The 13,666-nt window shown below is 54.1% G+C and overlaps 1 protein-coding gene across 7 annotated transcripts in view; it reads right to left on the bottom strand.

Annotated features, from left to right (window-relative positions):
- Positions 1-1,399: 1,399 nt before the first annotated feature.
- CIPC (CLOCK interacting pacemaker) overlaps positions 1,400-13,666 on the bottom strand; it is a 214,089-nt gene continuing 201,822 nt past the window's right edge. For 6 of the 7 annotated variants that reach the window (XM_073638111.1, XM_073638114.1, XM_073638112.1 and 3 more), the window contains exons 2-4: positions 12,202-12,346; positions 6,846-6,982; positions 1,400-5,164 (exon numbers count right to left, since the gene is read on the bottom strand). In XM_073638111.1, the coding sequence (XP_073494212.1) occupies positions 4,415-5,164; positions 6,846-6,982; positions 12,202-12,331 (1,017 nt within the window). In that variant the 5' untranslated portion in view covers positions 12,332-12,346 and the 3' untranslated portion in view covers positions 1,400-4,414. The remainder of the gene's footprint in view (positions 5,165-6,845; positions 6,983-12,201; positions 12,347-13,666) is intronic. The other variant, XR_012247294.1, reaches the window with a different exon arrangement.

The raw sequence follows: 13,666 nt of genomic DNA, 5'->3' as shown, positions 1-13,666 counted from the left end.
GCGATCGCTATGGATCGCGGCATCTAGAAGATAGGAACAGGTTAACATCATGGGGACCTGATCCAATCAGGTCCCCATGATGCCACAGGTCAGAGCTATCGCTCTGAACCGGTACCGCAGCGCTAGCAGGATCCTGGGGGTCCTGAGCGCTGCGGGACCACCCACCGTTTTTAAACGTCGGCGCTGCACAGAGCCCAGGCAGTGCCGACGTTTATGTACAGTGGGCGGTCCTGAACCGGTTAAAGAAATAAAACACTCAAACTGCACTCAAAATGCATGTTCCAAATTATTATGCACAGCAGAGTTTTCAACCTTTTCATTTTAATAAAGAACAAAAAAATGGTCATTTTTGAAATTCTAAGCATTAGCAGGTTATTACACACTGAAATCACACAGTTTTCAACTCAAAACTTTATTCTAGGTGATGTTACATTTGCACATAGGACCGCTTGTTCGAAAGGAGCTTCTGAACTCTCTCGTCCATTGAATTTGTCAGGTTTTGGATGGTTTCTGCTTCAATTGTTTTGCATGAGGACAGAATACCCTCCCAGAGCTGTTGTTAGATGTGAACTGCCTCCCGCCATCATAGACACTCCTTTTGATGATGCTCCAGAGGTTCTCAATGGGGTTGAGGTCAGGGGAGCATGGGGGCCACACCATAAGTTTGTCCCCTTTTATGCCCATAGCAGCCAGAGATGCAGATGTGTTATGTGCAGCATGAGACGGGGCATTATCATGCATGAAAATGATCTTGCTGCGGAATACACGGTTCTTCTTCTTGAACCGTGGAAGGAAGTGCTGTTTGAGAAACTCAACATACATTATGGAGTTCATCTTTACCCCTTCAGGGATCCTAAAAGGGCCGACAATCTCTCTCCCCATGATTCCAGCCCAAAACATTACTCCACCTCCTCCTTGTTAGCGCCGTAGCCGTGTTTGCATGGGGTGTCCATCAACCAGCCATCCTCCACTCCATCCATCTGGACCATCGAGATCATTTTCATGCATGATAATGCCCCGTCTCATGCTGCACATAACACATCTGCATCTCTGGCTGCTATGGGCATAAAAGGGGACAAACTTATGGTGTGGCCCCCATGCTCCTCTGACCTCAACCCCATTGAGAACCTCTGGAGCATCATCAAAAGGAGTGTCTATGATGGCGGGAGGCAGTTCACATCTAAGCAACAGCTCTGGGAGGGTATTCTGTCCTCATGCAAAACAATTGAAGCAGAAACCATCCAAAACCTGACAAATTCAATGGACGAGAGAGTTCAGAAGCTCCTTTCGAACAAGCGGTCCTATGTGCAAATGTAACATCACCTAGAATAAAATTTTGAGTTGAAAACTGTTTGATTTCAGTGTGTAATAACCTGCTAATGCTTATAATTTCACAAATCACCATTTTTTTGTTCTTTATTAAAATGAAAAGGTTGAAAACTCTGCTGTGCATAATAATTTTGTGGTTGAGGGCGATTGTTCATTAGCATTCTGCACCTGTGTTACCTCCTTCTAACAAAAGGGGGCCGGCCGTGTCCTGGTGTGCATTTTTTCTTGAAACCTTGGCTGGTGAGTACCATTGCCTTTTGCTATTTTCTAAAAATTCTGTCTATTGTTCTGGCTATGCTGTCTTTTTTTGCATAATAATTTGGAACATGCATTTTGAGTGCAGTTTGAGTGTTTTATTTTTTTAAAAATATCCTGTTATCATCGGCAGTTTGTACAAAAACCTTTCAATTGTACTCGAATAGTTATTTGACTGAAAAATTACAATGACTGCAATTCATATAGGTAATTTGGGAAAATCTGAGAAAATATTATTTGCATAATAATTTGGAACACAGTGTAATGCCGACATGAAGCTTTTCCCTCTGTGACCAAAATGGTGGAAGGACGCCTGTGGATTTCACATACAACTCTAGAATGAATTACTGCAAACAGGTTGCACACGGGGTGTACGGCCTGTATTTAACTTCTGTAGGTTGCACGCGGGGTGTACGGCCTGTATTTAGCTCCCGCAGGTTGCACGCGGGGTGTACGGTCTGTATTTAGCTCCAGCAGGTTGCACGCGGGGTGTACGGCCTGTATTTAGCTTCCGCAGGTTGCATGCGGGGTGAACGACCAGTATTTAGCTCCCGCAGGTTGCACGCGGGGTGTACGGCCTGTATTTAACTTCCGTAGGTTGCACGCGGGGTGTACGGCCTGTATTTAACTTCCGTAGGTTGCACGTGGGGTGTACGGTCTGTATTTAGCTTCCGCAGGTTGCACGCGGGGTGTACGGTCTGTATTTAGCTCCAGCAGGTTGCACGCGGGGTGTACGGCCTGTATTTAGCTTCCGCAGGTTGCATGCGGGGTGAACGACCAGTATTTAGCTCCCGCAGGTTGCACGCGGGGTGTACGACCAGTATTTAGCTCCCGCAGGTTGCACGCGGGGTGCACGGCCTGTATTTAACTTCTGTAGGTTGCACGCGGGGTGTACGGCCTGTATTTAACTTCCGTAGGTTGCACGTGGGGTGTACGGTCTGTATTTAGCTCCAGCAGGTTGCACGCGGGGTGTACGGTCTGTATTTAACTTCCGTAGGTTGCACGTGGGGTGTACGGCCTGTATTTAGCTTCCGCAGGTTGCACGCGGGGTGTACGACCAGTATTTAGCTTACGTAGGTTGCACGCGGGGTGTACGGCCTGTATTTAGCTCCCGCAGGTTGCACGCGGGGTGTACGGCCTGTATTTAGCTCCCGCAGGTTGCACGCGGGGTGTACGGCCTGTATTTAGCTTCCGCAGGTTGCACGCGGGGTGAACGACCAGTATTTAGCTCCCGCAGGTTGCACGCGGGGTGTACGACCAGTATTTAGCTCCCGCAGGTTGCACGCGGGGTGCACGGCCTGTATTTAGCTCCGGCAGGTTGCATGCGGGGTGTACGGCCTGTATTTAGCTCTCGCAGGTTGCACGCGGGGTGTACAGCCTGTATTTAGCTCCCACAGGTTGCACGCGGGGTGTACGGCCTGTATTTAGCTTCCGCAGGTTGCACGCGGGGTGTACGGCCTGTATTTAGCTTCCGCAGGTTGCAAACGGGGTGTACAACCAGTATTTAGCTCACGCAGGTTGCACGCGGGGTGTACGGCCAGAATTTAGCTCCCGCAGGTTGCACGCGGGGTGTACGGCCTGTATTTAGCTCCCGCAGGTTGCACGCGGGGTGTACGGCCTGTATTTAGCTCCCGCAGGTTGCACGCGGGGTGTACGGCCTGTATTTAGCTCCCGCAGGTTGCACGCGGGGTGTACGGCCTGCATTTAGCTCCCGTAGGTAGCACGCGGGGTGTACGGCCTGTATTTAGCTCCCGCAGGTTGCACGCGGGGTGTACGGCCTGTATTTAGCTTCCGTAGGTTGCACGGGGGTGTACGGCCTGTATTTAGCTCCCACACTCCGGGTGCAGCACAGGGTCACCCACTTGGATTCACTTTGTGATAACCTATAGCTCAAAGAGGAAGAGGTCTCATTCATACAGTGACAATGAGGCAACATACAACTAAATATGGGGTCTCTGAAAAACAAGCGCTGTCCCTCCATATCCATTACAGACAGGAGGCCTCCTACCGTGCTTGGCCCCGGTATCCATCCTGCAAACCTTAGTAAACAGGAGGGGCCACAGATGACTGTTCACAATGCACTACAATGATATAAAGGAGCCGTCTATGGCTACTCTGAAGTCACATCTGACAAGCGCTGCTAATGGTGAGGAAACCACGAAGAACAACAAAAATGGAGGTAGAGGATGGCTACATCAGCACCCAGCACACTGAAAGTAAGGGAGAGTATGACACCGGGTGACTGCACATCCCCAGGGTGAGGTTGTACAGTTAGGGTGTTACTGAGTGTAACCAGTTCTACAGTGTACACATGCACTTCAGCTGCCGCCTCTTCTGCCCTTGCACACGACACAGAAGAGTAAACTCTGCGGGTGGTCTGGATAAAGCTCATATATGAGTTGTTTCTATAGAGAATGTGCTTTCTTATGTTGCTACAGATGACCCGGGTGGCTGCTTGCTGTGCGGCCGCGTGCTGTGCCGCTGGGCGGCCGCTTGCTGTGCCGCTGGGAGGCTGCTTGCTGTGCCGCTGAGAGGCTGCTTGCTGTGCGGCTGGGTGGCTGCTTGCTGTGCGGCTGCTTGCTGTGCCGTTGTGCGGCTCTCTCTTCAGGCCTTCCTGTCATCTCAGCAGTAGCAGGGAGGCCTTACAGACCAGCGTGGCCTTACAGACCAGCGTGGCCTTACAGACCAGCGTGGCCTTACAGACCAGCGTGGCCTTACAGACCAGCGTGGTCTTACAGACCAGCGTGGTCTTATAGACCAGCGTGGCCTTACAGACCAGTGTATACTCTAGGAGACGCCCAAGAAGCTGATGTTAGTAAGAGATGAAGCCTCACATATCAATCTCTCCGACCATCACGTGCCTTCCCGCCAGCGAGTCGTGTAACATCTGCCAGTCGTCGGGGTCATTGCTGCAGACGGCCTTGGAGTAGATGCCCACCTGCGCCTGCAGTCTCTCCAGCTGCACCTGCGTGGCCTGGTTGAGTCGGGCCAGTTCTTTCGTTTTCAGGGCAATGCTCAACAGTCCGGAGCGGCGTAAAACATCCAGTGTGTTGTGAAATCGTTGGCTTTTGTTCTGTTGCTGGTGGGCAGGCGGCGTCCCCCCTTCACTACATGAGATACTGTGTGAGGACGCAGTACGGGGGTCTCCTCTGTCTGTGCTCACAGCATCATCGGTGTCTATTGGTGGGGTGGTCGGATCCAGCTCACAACACGACACTTCCTCTCTCAGCTCTACAGACTTCTGTACATGGATCTCGGGGACAGAGGACGATGCTTCTCCTTTAGCTGTGAAATGCTGTAATCCTGAGGCCAGCCTCTTGGCCTGGCGGTGGTGGGACGGATCAGCCGCCCTCTTGTTGGTGTTTGGACAGGTTACATTGGAGGAAAGCTGACATGGATGTGGGGCGATCTTGGTGTAAGAGTTCAGGATCGGCAGGTACTTAGTGGACTTTTTACAGGTAGGCTGAGGCTTGGCAGAAGGTATTGATGGAGGGAAAACCAGGATCTGTGAAGAAGTTGGGAGCAACTGAAAGGACGGATGGACGGACCAGGACTGCATATGAGGGTCAGGTCTGGATCCCTGGAAGAAAAAAATAAATAAATGAAACGCACCATCCTTCTGTACAATTGACACAAAAGCCGCTGCTGCCAGTGGGGTGTGTAAGACGATGAAGAGCGAGGCAACCGGTGGAGGCGACAAGAGGGCAGCGACCGGAGGAGGCGACAAGAGGGCAGCGACTGGAGGAGGCGACCGGAGGAGGCGACAAGAGGGCTGCGACCGGAGGAGGCGACAAGAGGGCTGCGACCGGAGGAGGCGACAAGAGGGCAGCGACCGGAGGAGGCGACAAGAGGGCAGCGACCGGAGGAGGCGACAAGAGGGCTGCGACCGGAGGAGGCGACAAGAGGGCTGCGACCGGAGGAGGCGACAAGAGGGCTGCGACCGGAGGAGGCGACAAGAGGGCTGCGACCGGAGGAGGCGACAAGAGGGCAGCGACCGGAGGAGGCGACAAGAGGGCAGCGACCGGAGGAGGCGACAAGAGGGCAGCGACCGGAGGAGGCGACAAGAGGGCAGCGACCGGAGGAGGCGACAAGAGGGCAGCGACCGGAGGAGGCGACAAGAGGGCTGCGACCGGAGGAGGCGACAAGAGGGCAGCGACCGGAGGAGGCGACAAGAGGGCAGCGACCGGAGGAGGCGACAAGAGGGCTGCGACCGGAGGAGGCGACAAGAGGGCAGCGACCGGAGGAGGCGACAAGAGGGCTGCGACCGGAGGAGGCGACAAGAGGGCTGCGACCGGAGGAGGCGACAAGAGGGCTGCGACCGGAGGAGGCGACAAGAGGGCAGCGACCGGAGGAGGCGACAAGAGGGCTGCGACCGGAGGAGGCGACAAGAGGGCTGCGACCGGAGGAGGCGACAAGAGGGCTGCGACCGGAGGAGGCGACAAGAGGGCTGCGACCGGAGGAGGCGACAAGAGGGCAGCGACCGGAGGAGGCGACAAGAGGGCAGCGACCGGAGGAGGCGACAAGAGGGCTGCGACCGGAGGAGGCGACAAGAGGGCTGCGACCGGAGGAGGCGACAAGAGGGCTGCGACCGGAGGAGGCGACAAGAGGGCAGCGACCGGAGGAGGCGACAAGAGGGCAGCGACCGGAGGAGGCGACAAGAGGGCTGCGACCGGAGGAGGCGACAAGAGGGCTGCGACCGGAGGAGGTGACAAGAGGGCAGCGACCGGAGGAGGCGACAAGAGGGCTGCGACCGGAGGAGGCGACAAGAGGGCAGCGACCGGAGGAGGCGACAAGAGGGCAGCGACCGGAGGAGGCGACAAGAGGGCTGCGACCGGAGGAGGCGACAAGAGGGCAGCGACCGGAGGAGGCGACAAGAGGGCTGCGACCGGAGGAGGCGACAAGAGGGCTGCGACCGGAGGAGGCGACAAGAGGGCTGCGACCGGAGGAGGCGACAAGAGGGCTGCGAACGGAGGAGGCGACAAGAGGGCTGCGACCGGAGGAGGCGACAAGAGGGCTGCGACCGGAGGAGGCGACAAGAGGGCAGCGACAGGAGGAGGCGACAAGAGGGCTGCGACCGGAGGAGGAAGGAGGCGATAGAGGCCTGTAAATGGAGGAGGAGGGTGATGACAGAGGAATCTGAATCAAAAGGACAACGGGGGAGTCTGGCTTACTATGCTCTCTTGGGGTTGATGCACATGGATATTAATTGTGTAAAAGGTGATAATAAATCAGCAGTAACATCCACATTTAACCTATCCTACCTGATCAACTAGCAAATTCTCCAGGACCAGCAGAGGGGGATGATGGGACAGAGGACACGTCGGGCTCCAGTGGGATGATGGTACACATTCCTCTGTGTCTGTCGGCTCCACGGAGCTCAGGCATTCAGATGTAAGATCTACAGAAAGCAAAACGTGTCAGACACAAGACACAGCAACAACCTGGCACAGACACAGCGGACAATGGGCTGTGACGTGGCACCGCTGCGCTCCTTCACAATGTGTCACCTTGGCACAATATGGCCACAATAACAAGGTGAGCGCTGTAAACGAGCAGGCAGAAGCCCAGCCGCCGATAATGGAGAAAGGGCATTGTACACATGATAGCCCCCAATAATGAAGAAACAGGACCCTCGTCACCTCTTATTTTTATACTGTGTGTCACCACAAGGTCAAGTATTCGCTGTATTGGGACAATGTGACAATGTCCAAGACCTGTGAGGATTTCAGCCAGGCTTCAGCAGCAACGGTCAGCTGTGGGAGATCAGGGGCTATGCCTTGTGGGAAGCGGCACCCATCTTGCTTTGCCCATCCTGTTATTTCCATCCTTTTCATTATCCTTCCCTTCCCCATCTTGTTATTTCCCCCTCACTATTTCCTTATTCATCCCAGTCCCCATACTTCCTCCCCCAAGTCACCGGCTGTCCCCCCCCCCCCCGTCGTTCCCCCCTCTTGCCCGTCCCTGGTCATTTCCCCTCCACCCGTTCCTGTCGGCCCCCCCCCTCCCCATTCCTGTCCCCCCCTCCCCGTTCCTGTCGTCCCCCTCCCCGTTCCTGTCGTCCCCCTCCTCCTGCCCGTTCCTGTCGTCCCCCCTCTTGCCCATTCCTGTCGCCCCACCCTACCCATTTCTGTCGTCACCCCCCTCCTGCCCGTTCCTGTCACCCCTCCCCCCTCCTGTCTGTTCCTATCGTCTCCCCCTGCCCATTTTTGTCGTTCCCCCCTCCTCCCCGTTCCTGTCGCCCCCTCCTCCCCGTTCCTGTCGCCCCCCCTCCTCCCGATTCCTGTCGTCCCCCCACCTCCCCGTTCCTGTCGTCCCCCTCCTCCTGCCCGTTCCTGTCGTCCCCCTCCTCCTACCCGTTCCTATCGCCCCACCCTAACCATTTCTGTCGTCACCCTCCTCCTGCCCATTCCTGCCCCCCCTCCTGCCCGTTCCTGTCGTCTCCCTCCTCCTACCCGTTCCTGTCGTCCCCCTTCTCCTGCCGCCCCCCCTCCCCATTCCTGTCGACCCCCTCCTCCCCGTTCCTGTCGCCCCCCCTCCTCCCCGTTCCTGTCGCCCTCCCTCCTTCCCGGTACTGTCGCCCCCTCCTCCCCATTCATGTCGCCCCCCTCCTCCTGCCCGTTCCTGCCGCCCCTCCTCCCTCCTGCCCGCTCCTGTCGTCCCCTCCTCCTGCCCGTTCCTGTCGTCCCCCCTCCTGCCCGTTTCTGTCATCACCCCCCTTCTGCCCATTACTGTCGCACCTCCCCCCTCCTGCCCGTTCCTATCGTCCCCCTCTCCCTGCCAGTTCCTGTCATCCCCCTCTTCCTGCCCGTTCCTGCCGCCCCCACTCCCCGTTCCTGTCGCCCCCCCCTCCTCCCCGTTCCTGTCGCCCCCCTCCTCCCCATTCATGTCGCCCCCCCTCCTCCTGCCCGTGTTCCTGCCGCTCCTCCTTCCTCCTGCCCGTTCCTGTCGTCCCCTCCTCCCGCCCGTTCCTGTCACCCCCCTCCTCCTGCCCGTTCCTGTCGCCCCCCTCCTCCCACCCGTTCCTGTAGACCCCATCCTCCCCATTGCTGTCGTCCCCCTCCTCCCGCCCGTTCCTGTCGCCCCCCCATTGCTGTCGTCCCCCTCCTGCACGTTCCTGTCGTCCCCTTCCTCCTGCCCGTTCCTGTCGTCCCCCTCCTCCTGCCCGTTCCTGTCGTCCCTCTTCTCCTGCCGCCCCCCCCTCCTCCTGCACGTTCCTGTCGCTCCTGCCCGTTCCTGTTGTCCCCCTCCTCCTGCACGTTCCTGTCAATCCTGCCCATTCCTGTCGTCACCCTCCTCCTGCCGTTCCTGTCGCCCGCCCTCCTCCCCGTTCCTGTCGCCCCCATCCTCCACGTTCCTGTCGTCCCCCTCCTCCAGCCCGTTCCTGTCGTCTCCCTCCTCCTGCCAGTTCCTGTCGTCCCCCTCCTCCTGCCCGTTCCTGTTGCCCCTCTCCTCCCCGTTCCTGTCGTCCCCCCTCCTCTCCGTTCCTGTCGTCCCTCTCCTCCCCATTCCTGTCGTCCCCCTCCTCCTGCCCGTTCCTGTCGTCCCCGTCCTCCTGCCGCCCCCCCTCCCCCTGCACGCTCCTGTCGCTCCTGTTGTCCCCCTCCTCCTGCACGTTCCTGTCGCGCCTGCCCATTCCTGTCGTCCCCCTCCTCCTGCCCGTTCCTGTCGTCCCCGTCCTCCTGCCGCCCCCCCTCCCCGTTCCTGTCGCCCCCCCTCCTCCTGCACGCTCCTGTCGCTCCTGCCCGTTCCTGTCGTCACCCTCCTCCTGCCCGTTCCTGTCGTCCCCCTCCTCCTGCCCGTTCCTGTCGTCCCCCTCCTCCTGCCTGTTTCTGTCGTCACCCCCCTCCTGCCCATTCCTGTCGCCCCTCCCCCCTCCTGCCCGTTCCTATCGCCCCCCCCCCGCCCGTTCCTGTCGCACTCCCCCTTCCTGTTTCTGTTGTCCCCCACTCCTCGTTCATGTCGCCCCCCGGCCTGTTTCTGTCGTCCCCCCCTCGTGACGTTCCTGTCGTCCCCCTCCTCCTGCCCCTTCCTGTCGCCCCTCCCTCCTCCTGCCCGTTCCTATTGTCCCCTCCTCCTGACCGTTCCTGTCACGTCCCCCTCCTCCTGCCCGTTCCTATCGTCCCCTCCTCCCGCCAGTTCCTGTGGCCCCCCTCCTCCTGCCCGTTCCTATCGTCCCCCTCCCTCCTGCCTTTTCCTGTCGTCCCAAGCCCATACCCATAGCTCACCCCCATCTTTCTTCTCCCTCCCAAGTAGAATGCTGTCTTTATATTAGAAGGATGCAGGAATGTGTGTATACCGTTATTATAATGTTATCTGTTGTGTTGCTTATAATCCTGCCCCAAGTCGTAGTACATTGTAAGTACAGTGGGGAAAATAAGTATTTGAAAAACTTGCAAAATCGACAGTTTCCCCACCTACACAGAATGGAGAGATCTGTCATTTTTATCGTAGGTCACTTCACCTGTGAGAGACAGAATGTAAAAATCAGAAAATCCCATTGTATGATTGTTACATAATTAATTTGCATTTTATTGCATGAAATAAGTATTTGATGCAATAGAAAAACAGAAGTTAATATTTGGTGCAGAAACCTTTGTTACAATTCCAGAGGTCAGACGTTTCCTGTAGTTCTTGACCCGGTTTGCACACACTGCAGCAGGGATTTTGGCCCCCTCCTCCATACAGATCTTCTCCAGATCTTTCAGGTTTCGGGGCTGTCGCTGGGCAACATTGAGTTTCAGCTCTCTCCAAAGATTTTCTATTGGGTTCATGTCTGGAGACTGGCTAGGCCACTCCAGGACCTTGAGATGCTTCTTATGGAGCCACTCCTTAGTGGCCCTGGCTGTGTGTTTCAGGTCATTTTGATGCTGGAAGACCCAGCCACGACCCATCTTCAATGCTCTTACTGAGGGAAGGAGGTTGTGGGCCAACATCTCGCAGTATATGACCCCATCCATCCTCCCTTCTATACGGTGCGGTCGTCCTGTCCCCTTTGCAGAAAAGTATCCCCTAAGTATGATGTTTCCCTCACCATGCTTCATGGTTGGGATGGAGTTCTTTGGGTTGTTCTCATCCTTCTTCTTCCTCCAAACACGGCGAGTGGAGTTAAAATCAAAAAGTTCTATTTTGGTTTCATCTGACCACATGACCTTCTCCCATGCCTCCATCATCCAGATGGTCATTGGTGAACTTCAAACGGGTCTGGACATGTGCTGGCGTGATCAGGGGAACCTTGCGTGCCCTGCAGGATTTTGATCCATGACGGAATAGTGTGTTACTAACGGTAATGTGTGACACTGTGGTCCCAGCTCTCTTCAGGTCATTGACCAGGTCCTCCCGTGTAATCATGGGCTGATTACTGACCTTTCTCAGAACCATCCTTACCCCACGAGGCGAGATTTTGCATGGAGCTCCAAACCGAGGAAGATTGACGTCATCTTGTGTTTCCTCCATTTTCTAATAATTGTGCCAACAGTTGTTGCTTTCTCACCCAGCTGTTTGTCTATTGTCCTGTAGTCCATCCCAGCCTTGTGCTGGGATGGTACAATTTTGTCCCTGGTGTCCTTAGACAGCTCTTTGGTCTTGGCCATGGTGGAGAGGTTGGAGTGTGATTGAGTGTGTGGTCAGGTGTCTTTTATACAGGTAATGAGTTCAAACAGGTGCAATTAATACAGGTAATGAGTGCAGAGTCGGAGGCTTCTTAAAGAAAAACTAACAGGTCTGTAAGAGGCAGAATTCTTGCAGGTTGGTCGGTGATCAAATACGTATTTCATGCAATTAAATGCAATTTAATTATGTAAAAATCATAGAATGGGATTTTCTGATTTTTTTTTAGATTGTGTCTCTCACCGGTGAAGTGACCTACGATAAAAATTACAGATCTCTCCATTCTGTGTAGGTGGGAAAATTTGCAAAATCGGCAGTGTATCAAATACTTATTACCCCCACTGTGTTTATATAATGACTGTAAAACTATTCTTATTAATTACATTTTTTATTAAAATATTTATTTTAGAAAAGTATCACAAGATTATTTAGCAAATTTATATAAAAAAAAAAAAGCAGAGATCCGAGAGATGGATCCCCCCAATAGGGCAAGACGTGGATGGTGTCACATAGTAAACTACGGGTGACAAACGCTCACAGGTGGGAGAGTCACATTTTCCTGCAACTGTCCTAAAAGTAAATCTCTGTGAATTACCTGAATTTCTGGATGAATCACTGATAAAATGTAATCTGATCTTACTGAAGTGACAGTATACAAGGTAACGCACCCAATAATGGGAGGCAGCTGTCCAGTTCAGGTATTGAGAGTATTGCGGAAAAAGACAAACTGCAGGGAGAAAAAGTAAGTGAACCTTTATGTTAAGGATTTGAACACTTTTGGTGATGGAAGGAGACCACAGGAAGACACTTTTGTACAAAAAAAACCCCAAAACTGAACATCTGTGAGTACAGACCATGCGTAAAGCCCAGTCCGACACATGAAGAGGACAACTGCTGACTGAGTGCAGATGCATTGAGTACAGTCGTCAATCAGACCAGAAAGCAGTAATATCCGCTGCCCGGAGGCGCGGGGAACAAACACTACGTGACTTAGTCATCTGCGTGTGGCACCTGAGTAACCCGAGTCCTTATCCGATTCTGGAGCTGCAGGAACGGCGTTTCTGGGCCGACCCCCTGGCGCTGTCCTACGGCACGGTCTTGGCTTCTCTTGACTGTCTGAACCTGGATCCAGCCTTTCCATATTAGAAAACTGAAACTAGAGTTAAAACGAGAATTGTGATGAGGAGTCTACAGATCTCAAGAATTAAGGCAGGGGTGGCAAACTCAAACACACAGAGGGACAAAATTAAAAACTTGGACAATTTTGTGGGCCAACCAGTATACAGTATAATGGTCTCACACAGTCCTCCATACAGAGTCATGGGCCCCACACAGTCATCCATACAGTATAATGGGCTCCATACAGTATAATGGGCCCCACACAGTCCTCCATACAGTATAATGGGCCCCACACAGTCATCCATAGAGTATAATGGGCCCCACACAGTCCTCCATGGAGTATAATGGGCCCCACACAGTCCTCCATGGAGTATAATGGGCCCCACACAGTCCTCCATACAGTATAATGGCCCCACATAGTCCTCCATGCAGTATAATGGGCCCCATACAGTCCTCCATACAGTATAATGGGCCCAACTGTTATGTTCTGCTACCAGAGCTAAGGAAAGAGAGGAGATCTGTCCCTACAATAGAACTCAGCTTGATCCCTACGATGTAACAGGGAACCTGATCCTGCGATCAGACCTGCTAAAGTCCTCAGCTAGTCTGTACGGAGACCTATAGATGTGGGGAAGGAATCCCTACAAGTACTAGGGACTGGGAGCAAAATGGACACCTCCTAACAGAAATAGTAGCAGACAGAGGAGCAAACAAAATATATAGAACACAGAGGTCCGAAGACCAAGCAAACTAACAGAGTTAGATACTGAGCACAGGCTAGCTAAAGAGTAGTAATACAATGAAGTCCAGCAAAGCCAGAAGGGCGGAGCAGGACTAAATAGGCCAACAAGGTCATGTGACCAGCAATAGAAAAAACCTAAGAGCAAGGTTCTAACAGTACCCCCCCTTCTAAGAGGATCCTCCGGATCCCCTAGGACCAGGCTTATCAGGAAATCTCCTGTGAAACGCTCTGATAAGTCTGGACGCGGAAACATCATCCGACCTCAGCCATGAGTTATCCTCGGGTCCGAAACCTTTCCAGGCCACGAGATACTGCAAACTACCTCTATACCGTCTAGAATTAAGGATGCGAGACATTTCATATTCCCCGTCCTCCACCACCGGAGGAACAGAGGCAGAGGCGTCACAATCCAACATAACAGCTTTTTTCAACAGAGAGACATGAAACACCGGATTAATTCTCCAGGAGGTAGGAACCTCCAACCTAACAGCAGATTGGTTGACAACCTGAAGCACCTTAAAGGGCCCTACAAACTTGGGACCCAATTTCTTAGAAGGAATCCTCAACCGCAGATTCCTAGAGGACAACCAAACCATGTCACCAACAGCGAACAAA

Source organism: Phyllobates terribilis, unplaced genomic scaffold, assembly GCF_046119375.1.
Source record: "Phyllobates terribilis strain yellow unplaced genomic scaffold, ASM4611937v1 Scaffold_7__3_contigs__length_470593459, whole genome shotgun sequence".
NCBI lineage: Eukaryota > Metazoa > Chordata > Amphibia > Anura > Dendrobatidae > Phyllobates > Phyllobates terribilis.
Note: the sequence above shows the minus strand (reverse complement) of the source record. Positions and strands in the feature narration are given on the sequence as shown.